Genomic DNA, 19,086 nt, shown 5'->3' on the forward strand with positions numbered 1-19,086 from the left:
AGCCACCTGAGTAGCTGGGATTACAGGCGCCCACCACCACGCCTGGCTAATTTTTTTTGTAATTTTAGTAGAGACGGGGTTTCACCATGTTGGCCAGGCTGGTCTCGAACTCCAGACCTCAGGTAATCTGCCCGGCTCAGCCTCCCAAAGTGTCGAGATTACAGGTGCGAGCCACCGTGCCCAGCAGGGAAAACTGTTTTAAGCAGGAACCAAACTGTGGGTAAGTATCTCAGTGGCACTACTAAATGACCTTTATGTCTCCAACTAGAAAAACAGTTTTTTGTCAAACTCAGTTTTTGAGTTTTGTTGAGGAAAAGGTTTTTCTTTTTCAGATCTGCAAGTAGGTGATTATCAACACTGCAAACAATTCCTCCCTCAGGGCTGTCACTGATTATCAATCAGGATGATTGAATGAGTCCTCTTTGTTTCTTATAAGAAACGATTCAAGTGATTTCCAGTTGTCTGAGTAGCTCGGTTGTTGTGTAATATAGTGGCTAGGAGCAAGACTCAAGCCAGAAGGCCCAACTTATGTCGTGGCCCTGCCACTTGCTGTCTGTGTGAACTCAGTCAAGTTACTCAATCTTTCTGTGCCTAAATTTTCTCATCCGCAAATGCAGATGTGGATAATAATTGTACCTACCTTGTTGTAGAGTTATTTTGAGGAATAAATGAGTTAGTTTGTGTATGGGGTTTAGAACAGCAACAATTTGTACCTAGTGCTTACTTTCACTATTTTAGTGCTATTTACAATTAGCTGGGGATTTTTACTTAGCACATACAAGATTGTGAGGTGAATCATTAGAGATTGGGATAGATATTTTGTCTATAAAAGATAAGTGTAAAGGTAAGTTAAGTGAACTGATACAGGATGATAGAAGTGTCTAGAGACACCTAAGTAAAACCATTTAGATTCTCTTCGTTAGGTAAATGTCATGCTAATCAGTCAGGCTAATGTCGTGAGGCTATATCAGAAACAGAGACAGAATTACAAGTATGTACCTATAACTCATTCCACTCTTAAAGGTCACCGGTACAAGGCATTTGTCTGTTCAACAAAGGGTTCTGATTCCTCATATAGAAAGTGTTTTGGCATAGGAATGTCCCATTTCAAATTCAGCTGGGTGGGGCTGGTTGTTTAGATCAAGACAAGGGACAGCTAGGATGGGGCTGGCACCCAAAACAAGTTCTGTTCACCAGACCAGGACAGGAGCCATAAGCTGACATCCTCCAACCCTTTTGGGAGCCACTTATTTACTCTACAACCCTTTTCCTCTACCAATGACTGTGAATACCTCTGATACCAGTCAATTTCCTTTTTCTTGCTGACTGACTGCCTGACTTCAGAGTGGTATGAATTTGTTTTAGCCTTGGTCTTACATCAACCAGACATTTTCATTCTAAGCCTTTTATCTCTCACTGTGAAATGAAAGTCTTTGTTCTCTATTAAGGGGATTCAGGCATCCTGGAACAAATGGGAGATGGTTTTGGGGGATATGGATGAAATAACACCATCCATAAAGCCAACCTTGAAAGGTGAATCCAATTTAGGCCTTTCAGACAGGAGGGAAAGGTAACAGGAGCAAGCTATCTTGAGCTATGCTCTTCTATCTTTCCTCTGTCCTCTCTGACAAGGCTTTTGGGAAGGGGAAGCTAGAGGCTGATCCAGCTATGACAATGAACATCTATTCCTAGAAGAATTAACGTTTCATGAACGTTCCATGTTGTTTTCATGTTGTAACCAGCCTTTTATATTTTTTATATTCTTTCTGTTTCTGAAAATACAGATGCTGACTTTTCTATCTCCCCAACCACCCCACCCCCCAAAAAAACTAAGGCACCCAATAGACCACAAATAAAAACCACAGATGAAGACACTTTTGGTTAATAGAATTTTTCTTTAGTGGATTTGGAAGTAATATTATGGTAGAGTTGATATACTTGAAAAGCTTATGGGAGTTGAACTTCCAGAAACAATGCTCATATTTCATAAAGTTTTCTTGGTTGTAGAGGTCTTTCTTCTTTTGAAATAAAGATCTGGCCGTGGTTTTTTCTAGTCATCAAAATGGAGGGTCTTGGTGGGTGTCTTCTCTGGGAGACAAATGAAACATCTGGTACTGTAAAAGCCTTGGTCAACAAAGAGACCTAGTTTCCTGGCACACACAATTTTCAGTATGTTCAGCTGAACTTGGCCCAATGACCTGTTCTTGGGCCAGGTTACTAACTGGCTATGAGGTGTACCAGGCCTTCACTCTTGAAACAACTGGGGTACAGAGAGCCTCCTTGAGGTGAGGATTTGCTCCAGAAGATCCACAGCTAATAACAGATATGTTCTAAATCTATTATGAGATGGAAAGCATCAAGGAATCTCACAGAGACAGCTGGTTTTGGAATTCCATAGACCTGAGCAGTAACCATGTCTATAAGCTATGTAGAAGTGTTGAGGACATTGTCTAGGGATACAGCAGAAATTAAACTGCCCAAGTTCAATCCCTAACATAACCATTCCCTAGCTATGGTGACCTTGGGAAGCTAGTTAATTTTTCTCAGCTTCAGTTTCTCTTCTGCAAAATTAAGATTAAAAATAAAATGGAAGTAGTAGACTCCAACTCAAATAATTGATGAGTATCAAATAAATTGAAAGTAACTAATTTAATGCTACCTCTTGCTAATATTAGTCTTGTTCCTTCATGGTATGTTTTGCAGTTCTGTGTTTTCAAAGGACATAAATATTTTTGTATTTATCTCCTGCTATGTTCCTCCATTCTGACTCACAGAGAGTCAGAAGTTTGTAGTTGGAAAGAATTTAGAACTATATAATTCTATCTTTTTATTTCTCAATTGAAGAGAATGAAATACTAGAGAGATTGAATAATTTACACTCAGCCATTGCTTCTTAGGGTTTGAGAATCTCTATTACTGCTACTGATGAGGACAATAAATATTGATAGCAAGGTATGTTTAGATACTGTTTTATGGTTTACAAAATGCTTTCACATTCATTATATCTAATTGGCCCTCTCAATAGTCCTGAAGATATGCAGGATGGGTTTCTTAATTCTTGTTGTGGAATATAGGTTCCCCTTAGGTAACTTTCTAAGTCATAAAGCTAGATCTTGGCTAAGCTAACATTAGAATACAAATCTCTGAGTTTAGGCTCCTAATCTGAAAAACTTTTCATGATATCTTAAATCCTCATTCATTTCAGATCTCTGGGTTTTCAGGTATATTTGTAGCATTCATAGGGCACTAGAATTGAAAAGGATGTTAACACTATTCTTCACTGAAGCTCACAGAGATTAGATGACTTACCCATTAGAGCATAGCTCTACTGGTGGCACAGCTGAGACTGTCTTTGTTTCTGCTTAGAGTACTCTTTCCACTGGGTCATGCTGGAAACTCCCTTTTAAATTCTATTTATGCAAGGGGTAGGGGAGGGAGCATCAGTATGAGGCAGATCTAGTTTGGATTCCAAGCTATGGGATTTTACTGCAAGAGATTCGACAAAGAGAAGAGATAGGAGGGTCAGAGCTCTGTGAAATTTGGGGAGCTTTAGGGCCTGTGACTACTTGTAGGCTTTGGGTGTTAGATTTTTGAGATATTTTTTCACCTGTGAACCTTTTGGGCCTATGGTTATTATTAGACAAGTAATATTTTGATTATTCTTTGGACTAAATTCTCTGTTTAAGACCTGACTCACTAAAGCTAAAGGGGTCTGAGTCAGGAATGTGGAGGGGGTGCCTGGGCTTTGCAGAGCGGAGAGAGCAAGATGCCTTTAGCACAGTTTATTAGCACAAGAAAGGAAGCAGAAATTCAAGGCAGTTGTTCAAGATAAGAATAAAGATGGTAAACATGGCTGCAGCCATCCTTATGCTCTATTCATTGGAAACCTCTAAGTGGGAAGAGAGGAAAGTGACGAATCCCAACAGTAGTTTATCATTTACACAGTATGGTGAAGAAATTAGTCACAGATGTTTATTGAATTCGCTGAACAAAATGAGCCTCTCTCCCACACACTCAAGGTAATTACAATTGTATCCAGAATGTGTCCCAATGGCGCAACCATAAAAACCATATAGCTGGAACTCTCACGCGAGTGCATATTCAAATGTCCCTTTATCAAACTCTTCAACTTCATCTTCCCATGTAGAGGAGGGCATGCTACTATACGGGTCTAGCAGGATTTTGAAGCATCGGATAATAAGAAGTCCCAAGAAGATACACAAAATCCCAACAAAAGCAAAGCCAGTTTTTTGCTCCAGAGTCAATGAGAAAGCTGATACTTCGTTGACACTCATCTTAGCTGAAGAGTTGCCACAGTAGGTACTACTCATTATTCACTGGCACATTGTTGTGGCTCTTCACAATTCCTTCTGGAATCAACTCTTTGCCTAGGTACAAAATTGGACTCAGTTTAGTTTTACCTTTGTATGGTATTGGGTAGGCTGTTGCTTAATAAAATCTGACATTTTTCAAACCTTCTTGACTTAACTCACAAAAGATGTTTGAAAACATCATCAGATACAGATTAGAATCAAATTAGCATTGGAGGTACTATTTCTAAATGTTGTAATTGAAGAATTTCCTTTGTGGACATATAAGACTGTGCCTACATACTCTAAATAAGTCAAGTATGAAGGTGAATATTCAAATTATCAGCCCTAAAATCTTTTGATTCATTGCTAGACAGTTAGATAGCTGCTTCTTTGATCTGAATTGTCATCTAATTTTCACCTCACATTTGCACGTGTAGGTAGATAATATAAACAATCATAGCATGTAAGCCGCTCAAGCTGTTTAAAGTCCATACTTCAAGGTCTATTTCCAGTGCCATTTTGACAGATATAGATTCTGATCCTTTTAAACAGATATAATGACATCTTTCTTTTTCATCCCCTTAGGTTTTATATCTATGTATTTACATTTTTTTCCTTCACTACCACTGGATACACTTAAGTGTCAATTTCTTAAAGAGAGGAATTATGTTTTTAAAATTACATTAATGCAGGCAGTGCCCAACAGAGCAGCTTGCAAGTAATAAGCAGCAGTGGCTATGGCCATTAGCCACCTCCCCGCCATCTCCATTAGCTTTCAGAACACTCTAAGTAAACATAAAATCCAAGTTAAACAGCATGCTTTCTCTGCAAATTCAGCTTCAAGACAAGCTCCCCAGTCTCCCTCCCAACAAGATTTCCACTCCTAAGTCCCTATTGTGCTGAGATTCTAAAACTACCACTAAAGTGTTCAGAAAGTATATGTTGGACTGAAACAAAATAGGTTTTTTTCCCATTTGATGTCTTAAGTTAGTTAAATGAATTAATTACAAATAAAGATAAATTTAATTAATCAAATAATTACTAATGTACAGCCACCTTTTTTGAGAGGACTGTCACCAAATAGCTTTTCATCCAATAACTGCAAACAATAGACTGTTGGTATTTTCTTTTTTATTGTTGCTTTTTCTGATAATTTTCAAGAATTATATTTATTAAAATTACTGACCCTTGAGATTTGTTTGGACCGAATTTTCAGGAAACAACTGAGACAGAATAAAGGATGGGAGGTAAGGAATGAAGAAAGAGAGTAATAAAAGCAGGCCTTGTAAGCTTTCAAAGTTATTCTGCAAATAATACACCAACTAATATCAATCAATATTTTGTTTTATAATGATTTAGATTACAAAAAAGCTCTATCCTCAAGCCTTAAGTGGCAGAAACATTCAATAATTATGGCTTATGTTCATTGTTTGATTTTTTTGTTTAGTAAAGGGAAAAAATATTGTTCAAACCCCTGTTGAGTTTCTTTCCACTAAGTCATTTTTTGTCCTAATCAATATAGTGTGGTGAAAAGACTTTAGTTTTTTAAATATAGGGACACTTATTGGCTGAGAATGATCTTCCTGAAGATTGAGTTCTTGTTGTAGTATTTATCCTGTAAAAGGCATAGAGGACTGGATTGAATCTCTAATGACTCTGAGACTTAGCTGGAACTTCTTTTGCTGACTAAATGTCTAATTTTCTTGCTTTTGCCAATTAAAAACCATTTTTTAAGATCCATACACTCACTGCATGATTTATTTAGTGGATGGAGAAACTGAATAGCAGGATGTTTCTCTATGGAGATGTTGGACCAAGGAGATGATTCAGCCAACTAACTTGTTCATTTAGTTTTTTACTAGAGCATAACCTTGCTGGGCTACAACATGTGGATATTTCAGGGGATATGTGGGTAAGAGGAGGCAATAAACATGGTTTATTGATGGACACCGTGGTTTCCCAATAGATTTCCTTCAGTGAAGGACTTGTTGCTCCGCAACAAAGAATGTTGCCAGCAAACAGTCTTCAGCTGTCAGCCCCTTTCACCGATTGCTTCGGTTGCAGAGAGCTGCTTCACCCAAAGTCATGGCCCTTCCCAGGGAAGACCATACTCAATCATTGATTATATAATAGTATAAAGGCATGGCCATCTTGTATCAAAGGGGGACAACTCTAAAAAACTATTTTAGCTTCAGAATTGTATATGGGGTCAGCGGAGGCTGTCATTGGGTCCGTAGCACAGTTCAATTTCTGGCCACTCCTGGTTAATTCCCCACTCTTCCATGGGTGCTGAGCCCAAGGACAGTCCTCAATAAAAATTCAGCAAACTAACCTCTGTCTCAGAGCTCGGCTTCTGGAGAACCCAACCTTTAACAATTGACATCACAAAAGTTAAGGTGTTTTGAAAATGCATAATGTAGTCACAGACACAGTATCATAGCTGATAGTTGGAGGAGTTAAGTCTGTTGGCTCTTAACTAGTGATTAATCCACTACACTCTTATTTTTCTTAAAACCTACTAACCAACCAAACAAACCAACAAAAAGAGGCATTTTTTAGAGGCAGCAATAAAACATTGTTGTGATTTGTTACTATTAGTTTAAAACAAGGCATCTTCCTAGTTAGACAAACAAAATCCTTTTATTCTTTAGAATATAATATGTCCATCATACACCAAATAATACTTTGTTCCTAGAACCTTAGATGATATGTAAATTAATGAGTTATTTATCATTTTTAAAGGGAAATTAATTACTTCTCACATAGTGATCACAGTTCCCAGCACACTGTAGGTATTCAATAAATATTTTAATTGAATTAAACTAAATATATTGAAGAATATATTTTTTGAGAAATAAAGTCCTTCAAATAAAGTTTTGTACAAAACTCTAGTTTTTAGATATCCAAAAAGCATGAAAATACATTTAGTTAAAATGAAAAAGAAAATTTTTATTTGACTTCAAAAATTGGATTTGAAAATAAGTATGAAAACTCAGTAGCTCTTTCAGAGTTCAGTGTTTTTGTTCTTTTCTATCAAATTTACTTAGCATTCTCAGACTCACATCATTTTTAGTATTCAAAGATGGAGAAAACAGATCTTTCCTAACAACCTTGGGAGTTGCCTTTTGTTTTCTAAGGAAAGGTATATAGCCATCATATATTTTGGCATTAGTTTGTGCCAGGAAGTACAGGGTTAAATTTTGTATTCAACTGTAGTGACATTGGTTAGCTTAAGATTTCTGGTATAATTACTCCTTCTTCCTCTGTCCCTGCCCTCTACATTACTTGACTGTTACCCTTAACTAAGAAGGTATTGTAAGATACTTCAAAGGCTTTTGGAATCAGGTAAGGGCATAAAGAATGAGTAGATATGCAGAGTCACTGTTAATGAATAAACAAAGTCACCATTTTTATACTACCTTGGAGGAATAGATGAATGGCTATTTCATGGCTTTAAACATAATTTATAAGCACTCTGTGTCTCTATTATTGGTACAAATATAGGAGCAATGCAGTATAACTAGAGAAAATGCTGAGAAGTGACCAAAAACTTTCAGAATGCTGTTAAGAAATCTAAAGAGCTAAATGAACTTAAGGTAACATATAATAATATTTTAATTTATTCATTAACCAAATGTATATTGAGTATCTGTTAGATGTCAGCACTTTTCTTGGTACTAGAGTACAGTGGTGAACTAGATAACAATGTGCACCTGCCAAACTGAAGGTTACATCTAGTGGTGAAGACAGACACAATTATTTAAAAATATCTATCTCTATATATCCATATCTATATATTATACTAGGTACTCATAGTCATAAAGGCTATGAAAGAAAGCAAAGCACATTAAGCAGAAAGAGAATGATGGTGGATAAGTGGCACTCCTTTAGTTAAAGAGGTCAGCAAAGGCTTCCCTAAGGAGACAATATTTGCCCTGAATGATGTCTAGAAGGGAACCATGAAACTATTTGGAGGAATAGATTTGAAATTTGTGGAAACAGCTTTTACAAAGGCTTTGAGGTGGAAGGGTTTCACATACCATATGTTCAGATCAAGAGACAGACCAATATAAGATTAAGCCCTTTATTTGTACAAGATGGTTTAATGCTATCAAATAACAAAAAAAAAGGCAGAACTACTTAATCTACTTCTGTCTTTTTAACCAATGTAGAATGGGCTTTAGAAATGACAAAAAAAAAATCAAACAATGTAAGCGGATAATACTTTAGTAGAATAATGTTTAGCCACATTAAATCAGTTAAAAATCTCATGATCAGACAATTTATAACTTGGAGATATACTTTCAAGACTTTTGAGAAATTACAGACCATGAAAAAGCTGCCAGAGGTAAGGACATGGACAAATGTCTCAATTTTCAAGAGGAGTAAGGGGGAATTGTAAAAATTATATATTGGCAACTCGGAATTGATCTTTGTTGCAAACCCATAATTAATTATTTAACAAGTAATTTGTCAGTATTTAAGAAGTCATTAAAAGTTAACATGAGTTTAATAGGTAATGCCAATTCCTTTTCAAAAGTTTGCTACTAATATGATGAATCAGAGAAATAGCATGGACATGGTTTAGTTATTTTGGCAATGCATTTAACAGTCTCCCATGATATCTTTGTGGGGAAGATATGAGATATGCCTGGATAATAGTGTTTTTATGTAGATTCATAGATCTGAACTACTCTAATAAATATCGGGTTCTGTAATCATGGACATGGGTCTCCAGTGTGGTATTACAAAGGTTTCACTTTAATCTACACATACTTTTCAGTGTTTTTGATCAATGACTAAGTTGAAGATATTGAAGTGAAGCTTACTGAATTTGACAAAGCTTGGCTGAAATATGATAGCACATGGAAAAAAGACTCAAAACAATTCTGATGCCTAGAATTCTGGGTTGAAGCTAGAACATAAAATTTAATAGAAACACTTCTAAAGCCCTTTGTTTAAGTGGGAGGGAAGGAGATGCACCAATTCCAAACAGAGGAGATAATGACTTGGCAATTCATTTGAAATAAATCTGTAAGCTGCAATTAGTCAAGTTAGCCTGAGCCAACGATATGAGGTGGTGGCTTATAAAAACAAACGTCTTAAATTGAATGGGGGTGCAAACGATAGAAAGTAATAACATTATTATAATGTGTCAGGCCACATATAAAGTAACACTGCATATGTTCACTATACTTTCATTGAACAATATTTATTGGGTTGCTAGTATGCTCTAGTAGACATGGACTCCTCTACTCAAAAAGATTCCAACTAGTAAGGGAGAAGAGCCATGTACACGCAAGGAAAGAAACAACAACGTAGGCTTCTAAAAAAGCAATAAAAAAGGAAGAGGAAGCAAACTAGCATTTAAAATCTACTGTGTATCAAATACTGCTTTACAGATATTATTTTATTTTATTCCCACATAGTGTCGACATTATCTTCAACATCTTGGTGAAAAAAAATAAGATTCAAAAAGGATAAACAAGTTTAGATGAAATCAAGATTTCACCCACTGAGGGATCAGGAAAGTTTTTCTTGCAAGAGGTTGTATTTGAACTGAGTCTTGAGAGACAGAATGATTCAGATCTGTGAAGAAGAAAAGAGCATGACAATAAATATGAAGGCAGAAAAGTACTGGATTTTTTCAGAGCACAGTGAGCAATTTGGTACAGGCAAGGGGGAGTATGGGAAACAAAGCGTTGGAAATGTAGGTTGGAGCCAAATTGTGAAATATTTTGACTGTCAGGCTAAGAGTTTGAAATTAATTTGGTTAGAGGCTGAGTGGCTTGATGATGAGGCTGAAATAGACATAATTTTGAGGGAGACAGCATCATGGGAAAGAAATGGTTCAGGTCAGAAGCAATGAGGGTCTCCACTAGGGAGTAGATGTATGGAAGAGGGTAGAGGTTGGAAAGATATTTAGAAAAGTAGGAGGGATACGATTTGGAAAGTAGTGGGCCCAAGGAGAGAGAGGCATCAAAGATGACTCTACACTATTAAGCTCGGACAAGTGTAAATATAGTGTTTTTATTAATCAAAACAAAGAAAATAAGAGCAAAGTATAGACTTAGAAAGTAAATGACAAGTTTATTTCTGGACCTGGTGAATTTGTAGTACTCATGTGTGGTGCATAGTAGGCACTCAATTGTCAGCTTTCAATAAATTAATCCAGATCATTTTGTCTAGCATAAAATTTTTGATGGGGAGAATATTTTCAGGTATTGTTGTCAAATAATGTTTGTGTAGAAGACTATCCAGGATGGAGAGAGCCCAGTACATAGAAATATTTGCAGCTCAAAACTTAAAGAGAAGAAAAGAGTTGTTGAGTTTTGCCTAGGAAAGGGAAGACCAAGGAAGACAATAGGTAGACTCAAATATTTGAAATATTATCTTGTAGGAAGCCAGATGGACTTGTTGTAGATTGATCCAGAGAGCAATTTTACTGTAATTCCATTAAAGTCTATTTTCTGTTACCTGAAAAGATTAAAGATGGAAGAAGCCTAGCAAGGAGCTTCAAGGAATGCCTCCCCTACAAGGAGGATCTCCTAGTGGAGTTATATAAGATGAATCATTAGTAAATCTGTAGCAGAAAGTTCACCTATAATAAAGGAGGCTAGGGTTTCTAGAAGGAGGCATTAGCAAACAGTGTCAAATTCTGCAGTGGTGATGGAAACTAAGCACTGAACAACAGGGTCTTATGGTTGGCATTCAGAATTATTTCATCATGATAAAAATTTAGTTGAGAGTCTAGGAGGGACACTAAGTTGAATTGGATATAGGAGCGAGGGGTAATGAGAAAATGGAGTCAGGTGGTAAATAAACTTGACAGAAAATGTTTTACTTAGTCAGTACAGAAAGTTAAATCATATGATGAATCACTTTCAATAATGAAGACATGACTGCATATTCAGTTTTTAAAGGAAGAGCTATGTAAATTTACCTGGATTCAAAGAACTATAAAATTTCCATTTTTAACAAAAAAAATGGGTTGAGAAAGAACAAATGTTTTATTAATATCTTAAAAGGGAAAACAGGCTTTTATATTTATCATAAAAGTATGCTTTATACTAAAGATGAAAACAAAATACAGGTCAAGGAGGGCAACTGAAAAAGTAACATTCAAAGGCTGATTAAAAAGTCTGTCCATTGCTGCAGGCTGTGCCCACACAAGCAAATAGAAGTAAAAAGTTAAGCAATTGCCTAACAATGTGTTCAGCAAATAGATGGTTTTGGTAATTTAAACCATATATGTAGCAGTTGAAAGATCAGTATTTCAGGCCTAAATTTTTCAAACAATTGGCCAAACTTTCCATTTTACTTGCTCTGTGAAATGAACTACTTGTCTCATTTCAACACCAAATCCAAAGTTTTTGAGAATATACTGTTAAGTGTGCCAAGTCTTCTGCCTTTCTATTGATATAGAGCATAATATGATATGAAAATATTGTTAATAACAAAATATTGTTAAAAAGCCTCCAGTTATAAAGCTGATTCATTCACAATTACTAAGGTATTCAAAATACTCAACAATTTTAGATAAAATATGCATTTTCACTTTCTCTAATTGCTGGAAGAGCTCTTCACAACAGACACTGTGATGCCTAGCTCCGGAGAAGCATCATCTTAATATCCTGTTTACTGGGAAATAGAAAAAGAAAGAAATCTGAGAAAATTTAGATTAAGTTACAAAACCATATATTTAAAAAATCCATATAAAAACAGTTAAGAAAAAATGAACTTTCAAAAATAAGTAGAATGTAAAATTGAGTAGTGGTAAAAATTATTTGAAATATATTATACCACAAAATTGGGTAAAATCAACAATGCACAGTTTAAATATCAGGATCAATATATATATAATGATTAAAATATTTAAGCATCTTTTAATACTACTGATGCAAATGATAAAATACTGTCTTGAGCCATATTCATTGGAATAAATGGTTAGGTACTTTGGCAATGAGTAACTTGATTGAAAGCACATTTCCTTCATGGCAATTGTCAGGCACTAAGATTTCTAAGTACTGATGAGTCATAAGATTGGGCCAAGGGTGTTCCTGTAGATATCAAATAGCCCAAATCTCATGAAGTTGGTTTGTAATTAGCAACTAGTAGGTAAAAAACAAAGTCTTCCTATGATCAGTAAATACAAATCATATGTAGTTAAGCAAAGATGATAGTATTTTTATACCTGATATGCAGCCTTTCATATTCATGAATATTGTTAGTGATGTTTATTTCTTCTGTGAAATAACCTTACTAGAGATATAAAAATACACCTTTCAGATAAAATCATTTAATCATGCAACAATGCACAATTACAGAAACTAATGTTAAAAAGTGTGTACCCATTAAAGAAAGAACCTCCTGTGTTTTATTTTAATCAACAGGTTTTTCCTCTTGTTTATTTCTCTAGTAATGGTATTCCAAACAATAAACCTGAAATAATAACTATTAGAGTGGAATATGATGTTCTTGGTAGAAAGTATTTTAGCACTGGTCATTAGATACAATAATCTCTACTGCTAATGATGACATTCATAATTTCATGAAATAAGACATATAAGAAAACCCAAGCTTAAAAAATAATGAACCATTCCATACATATACACACTCCACACAAAATATAAAGATTATATCCCAGTAAAAGAAAAGAAGCATTATTGAAACCACATCTGCACAGAGGTAGTTAGTCATTAAGAATCAAATGTGTTGGAATCGAAGGAAAACCTTAAATTACAAACCTAGATGTCTTCATCATGGTGAAATGCATAAATTTCAGGGCTTTCCAGAGATCCCAAACCTTAGGATCTGCCAGAATCCACCCCTAAACCCTCAGATTTCAACCTTAAGAGAATTTCTCTCTTAAGAGAATCTTTGGATGGCTCAAGGACTCTGACATTCAATCCTTCCAACGCACTGGGAAACGTGGTCTGAAAATTCTCCAAATATCTCATTAAAGAGACCTAGACCATCATTATCATTCTGCGTTGTTTGTTTCCAGGTCTCTTTCTACGCACTAAACCGAAGAAGCATGGAAACTTCCTACAAAACATTATGGGAAAAGCATCAGCAATCTGCACGTACACAACACTTTTCCCCCCCTGGCAGCCGCATCAGCAGTGGCGCTAGCATTAAGGGTGCTGTTTCCCCTTTAGAATTTGAACTTATCAGACCTACTGGCTCCTCCACCCACCGCCCCACCCCCCGCTCTTTTGCTTCAGAAATACAAGAGAATGAGGACATCCTTCTCGTCTGGACCTGCATTTGGAACGCTGTCCGTTAATGCGGAGGGAAGGGGGAGAAAGTTACTTCGCAGACAGCGATGTCTCACCTTCCATGCTTGTTGCCATGGAGATGAAGTCCAGCCAGTAGACTTAAGTGTTGGCACGTTTGTCTGTGTTCGCTGATCGGTTCAGTAACAATGTAGAAGGCGTGTTCTGGAACCTGCGTAGAGTCACAGGATCCTGGTTAGCGCTTTCCTGGCCTAGAAGTGTAAATGTCTGTGTCTGTCGGTGAGGCAGAGGACGTGAGCGCCCGCCGAAGTACGTGTGCGCGCGCGCGCGTATTTGCAGGAAAACGTGCATGGATTTCTTCAGTGTGGCAGTGTGTAAATATTTGCGCTCGCGTGTGTCTGCGACAGCGTCTGTGTGTGTATGTGAGACTGAAAGGAGGTGGGAGATGAGGAGGGGAAGGGAATCAGCTCCAGCAGCAACAGGCTCTATCTATTCTTCAGTTCTGCTAAAAGAGGGAGAAAAAGAGGAAGAAAAAAATAGACGCTCCTTTTTTTCTCATAACAAACCCTGAAGGTTAGCAACTAGATTTCATCACTATCTTTGTTTACTAAGGCAGTGAGGGTTTAATTGATTTACTGCTGAAATCCTTGTTTTGCTCTTTGCTGCATTCCTGGCTGTGCCGCGGGCATTCTGCTGTGCTTTGGTGACAGCCGTTTTCAGTAGAACAGTAGGCAGTAAATTCTTACATGTTTCTTCTTATCCGGTAAGGAAAATTCAGGAGTGAAAGGTGTATTAGTTTAACTGGAGACTGAATGTGTCGTTTGGAGTTCTTTTCCTCTACTCTTTCCCTTCTCTCTTCCACACAAACACAACTGAAACCCCTTCCGTTTCTAGAAGGCGCCTAGGCGCTGTCCGTAGTGCTGAAATGGTGCGTGGTGAGACCTGGCTCCCAAACACAAGCCAGAAGACAACAAAATAGCAGCCAGGAAACGCTCTGATAAAGCCTTAGATAGCTGCCAGGTACGTTTTCTAAACAGTGTGGAATATGTAGATTCTAAACCTAACCGACATTGAAAGCAAGGCAAAGCAAAGCAAAGCAAAGGAAAACAAAAAACAACAGAAACCTTGCTCTTTATCCTTATTTTAGGGGTCTGGTCATTTCAACAAACTCAGTTATAGGGTTCCCAATTCTATTTATGTTTTGCTACTCTATCCAGAACCTACAAGTTGCAAGCACTGGTAGATTCCCTACAACCTTAATTATTCACCTTGTAACTACTGGACTGTGAGTGGTTGGGGGAAATGTAGATACAGAATTGGGATATTCATCTAAAGAAAATAAGTTGAAAACATAATGTAAGTGTAACTAGATTCAATAACAAAGTGAAGATAAACTTTATGATTATTTAGAGTATTTACTGATTTAGGAAATGTAATGGTCTTACAAAAAAATGGGCAATGTATAACTGGGAGTTCACATAAGACCGCATTTTTTAAAAGTTGTTTTTTGATTTGGAACTATTAAGATGTCCTAAAATGTAGGTGAACTAACTGCCCTCTATGAAAGACTGAAAGACATATCTTCTTCTAGGGACATTTCCATGGCCATGGTTTTATTGACCCTTTTTAAGCTTGCCAAGGGCCACATTCTTTATTAGCACTCTGGGCTGGAACAGTGCTTCTTGAAATATAACATGCATATGAATCTCCAACGATCTTGCTAAAATGCAGACTCTGATTCAGTAGGTGTGGGGTTGGGTCTCGGATTGTGTTTTCTGACAAATTCCTAGGTGATGCCAGAGATTACTAGTTTTGGGACCAATTAAAGTAGCAAGATGCAGCCAGGAGTGGTGGCTCATGCCTGTAATCCCAGCACTTTGGGAGGCCGAGGTAGGAGGATCACCTGAGGTCAGGAGTTCAAGACCAGCCTGACCAACATGGCGAAACTCTGTCTCTACTAAAAATACAAAAATTAGCTGGGTGTGGTGGTGGGTGCCTGTAATCCCAGCTACTCAGGAGACTGAGGCAGGAGAATCGCTTGAACTCAGGAGGCGGACATTGCAGTGAGCTGAGATTGTGCCACTGCACTCCAGCCTGGGCGACAGAGTGAGACATTGTCTCAAAATAAATAAATAAATAAAAATAAAGTAGCAAGATGCTAGAGATATTGTATTCTGGCAATGCAGTCAGTCATAGATCGTGGGAAAGGAGATCATTTTATTCCATCTATTATTCTATGTATGTTTCCAAACTGTTACAAAAATAATTTATTCAAAATTAGTTCAGAGACTAATCATGTAAACATTTTATCTGTACAGTATGAACAATTTTTTATGAATTTGAATCCTTCGATTTTGATTTTGACATTGTCTGGACCAGTGGTATAGTTGACTCTGTATTTCCATACTATGATCTACAATCATTCATTCTCTTTGCAGGCCAAGCTCAAGGGAACAGAAGTAAGTTACATGATTCTGCTGCAGATGTATGAGCTCCACTCCAGTAATTTATTATCATGGTTGGAGACTTTGACTTGTCACTTTATGACTTGAAATATGGCTCCATGGTAAATGCCCATGAAGCTCATTTTTAAAATCTGGACATTACAGATCTAATTCTCACTTAGTTTAAAAGGTAGAATAGGGTTCTTGTTTCATAGATCATTTGTGTGAATGTTGATTTGTCATGTCATTGACATCATACACACATGCTTACATTTTGAAGGTTGTTAGTGTTTCCCATTAATGTTTCTGAATTGATGCCAGAGGAAAGCATTGATTATAAATTAGCTTCCTTGGTATTAGTTGGTGCATGACCCTGACCTTTTTCAAGCTATATGAAAGGTAATGATGCTCTCAAAAGTCTGCAGAATGGCTTATTCAGGAAAGCATAATGGATTAAAAATCCATTAGGTTCCACTTTCTTTGCTAGATGCTGAGATACAAAGATAAATGAGATTTGGTCTCTGCCTTTGAGGAGATACATGGCAAAATAATATGGTAAGTTCTACAAAGTTCTATACAAACACAGATTAACATGCTATTCCTATTTTATTAGCCATTGCCAAAGAAGGGATGAAGAACTGCAAAAAGATAAAACACAGAATACTTCTACTTCAGGTCCTTGCCAATATCTGCTGCCCAACTTTTACAAAAAAAATTGCTGAAAGACATGAAATATATGAATGACTTTCTAAAGCACACATGGATTATCTATACTTCTGGAGCATCTGTGATTTATTTTCAGAACAATCCAAGTTATTAGAAAGGTAAATATGTGGGTGGCATTGTTTAGAAGTTCCCCAAACAGAATTGCCTTTACTATGCTTTGACATTATGCTCTCAGCTTATATACAGTAATTCTACATGAAACAGCTCCCAGCTTACACAACCTGCTCTATATCTACTACAGAGCTGTTACTAAAGTCTTGGTCAACATATAACTTACTATTTCTTATATAAAGATGCCTAAGAAATTTAGATTTCATAGACATATCCCCAAAAGCATTTCTTTCAATACCAGTTTAATGAATTGAACTTTCATACCTCTCTTCCTCACTTAAATCAACCCAGGGTAAAGTGGTATGTTCTGTTCTTACATACAATGAAAATCATGTAACTAATTAAAGTTAGCATTTATTTTAGTTACTAGGGATGTCAGAGTCAAATTAACAGCTGAAAATGAATAACTATATAAGACCTTAAGCCTTTTATATCTTTTCTTTTGTTTTTGTCACCATAACTACTGCAATTTTGGTTTCTCAGGTAATGGTAATATTATTTTCTTTTAATTATTTGTTTTAATGTGTGACCTCATGTAAATGTCCTCATAAAATCAGAAGTGGAGTAAATAAATAAATTTCTCTACTTTTTGATTATTGGGTGAGTGTATATGGTTGTTTTATAAATTTATTCTAAATAGGATACTAAAATACAGAAAATGTATCATCTAATTAGCTATGAAGATAAAAATCTAAACTATAATGAGGAAATATTAAAATGTCAAGATGACAGAAGAAATTTTTCAGTTTATATAATCATAGATCAGCTTAATTTCCAACCTCTTTGTTACCCTATTGCTATTTTTATACTCTAAATAGTGTTCCTTATATGACTAAGACTTTTTGTTATCTCAGAGATTGGAAATGTTAATTGTCCACCTTGTTAGAAGACATGGTAACTATAGGAATTTAGAAAGCATGATAGCTCGACTCTAATGAATATATTCTAGAATGAGGTTGTCACAAGGAAACTGAAAACAAGAATTTCCTCTAACAACTGAGCTCAGGATTCTTTTCAGAGGAAAATTTAGCTTGCATAAATTCTTGCCATCCTGGCTCTTGTTGACTTCTTGCGCTCAACTTTTGCAAAGTGAGATCACCTTTACCTCTTCAACCTATTAGGCCAACATGTTACTTTCAACTTTTCAGAAAAATCTATATCTTGTTTGGCTGAGGTTTGATTACTATTCCTTAACTAAAATATTTTAATGTAGCTGTGCTTTTTAATTTGAATATTGCTATTGATTCAAATATTGGATAGCATATCTTTCAAATGTGAAATTTTAAAACATGTATTAAAGACAAACATAAATTAGTTTTGGTCTAACTATTTTTTAAGATTAATCCAATGCCTTTTTGGCTTTAGATGATGTTAGGTAATTAGCTATATTCAAAAGTCAACCTTTTTTTTTTTTTCAAAAAATGAATTCCTATGTATTTGAGTGTTATTTTTATCTACCCATGTCTTTTTTGTCTACATACACAGTTTTAATCATTGTTTTGGGGGGAGGAATAAGAATGATTTTGAAATTTCACTAAGAAATATATGCCTTCCTCCTAAAAATACATATATACAGATGTTTTGCTCACAGCTCAGGTATTCATGGACATGGATCTCTGGAAGTTCATTTTTATAATCCCAAGGTAATCCAAAGAGCCTACTAAAAAATCTGCTGTAAATGAATGGTACATGATCTCATTCCCTGTTTTACAATGAAGTACTGAATGGCTTAAACTCCTACTTTTTTTTTTTTTTTTTTTTGAGATGGAGTCTCCCTCTGTCACCCAGGCTGGAGTGCAGTGGCTCAATCTCTGCTCACTGAAACCTCTGCCTCCTGGGTTCAAGCAATTCTCCTGCCTCAGCCTTCTGAGTAACTGGGATTACAAGCACATGCCACCAGGCCTGGCTAATTTTTTTTATTTTTTATTTTTAGTACAGTCAGGGTTTCAGCCTGTTGGTCAGGCTGGTCTCGAACTCCTGACCTCATGATCCACCTGCCTTGGCTTCCCAAAATGCTGGGATTACAGGCGTGAGCCACCGCGCCCGGCCAACTCCTACATATTTTAAAACCACCCTCTTAGTTTTCTATTTTTTTCCCCTTGGAGATCTTCCTTCAGGTCATTTTTACCATCTGATATCTCAAAACTAAGCCAAGGCTGAATGTGCTGAAATAGGATTAGAGAGTACAGTAATAGGATAATTAGATTTGATTAGAAAATGACTGTGTGGGATTTTGTCAACAGTGAAGAAATG

General features: G+C 36.4%; 1 protein-coding gene across 2 annotated transcripts; it reads right to left on the minus strand.

The window, feature by feature from the left end:
- Positions 1-239: 239 nt before the first annotated feature.
- CTXN2 (cortexin 2) lies at positions 240-15,436 on the minus strand. 2 transcript variants are annotated; one of them, XM_003266883.3, is made up of 2 exons: positions 13,651-15,436; positions 240-4,388 (listed from the first exon to the last, which is right to left on the minus strand). In XM_003266883.3, the coding sequence occupies exon 2, from the start codon at positions 4,329-4,331 to the stop codon at positions 4,086-4,088; it is 246 nt and encodes an 81-aa protein (XP_003266931.1). In that variant the 5' UTR covers positions 4,332-4,388; positions 13,651-15,436; the 3' UTR covers positions 240-4,085. The 2 variants fall into 2 exon arrangements, with proteins under 2 accessions (XP_003266931.1, XP_003266932.1); XM_003266884.3 differs by lacking the exon at positions 13,651-15,436 and adding an exon at positions 13,061-13,466 and having other exon boundaries at positions 243-4,388.
- Between the last annotated feature and the right edge of the window lie 3,650 nt (positions 15,437-19,086).

Source organism: Nomascus leucogenys, chromosome 6 (assembly GCF_006542625.1).
Source record: "Nomascus leucogenys isolate Asia chromosome 6, Asia_NLE_v1, whole genome shotgun sequence".
NCBI lineage: Eukaryota > Metazoa > Chordata > Mammalia > Primates > Hylobatidae > Nomascus > Nomascus leucogenys.

Coding starts and splice junctions, on each gene's coding strand:
- CTXN2 (XM_003266883.3), bottom strand. CDS start 4,331: ATGAGTAGTACCTACTGTGGCAACTCTTCAGCTAAGATGAGTGTCAAC.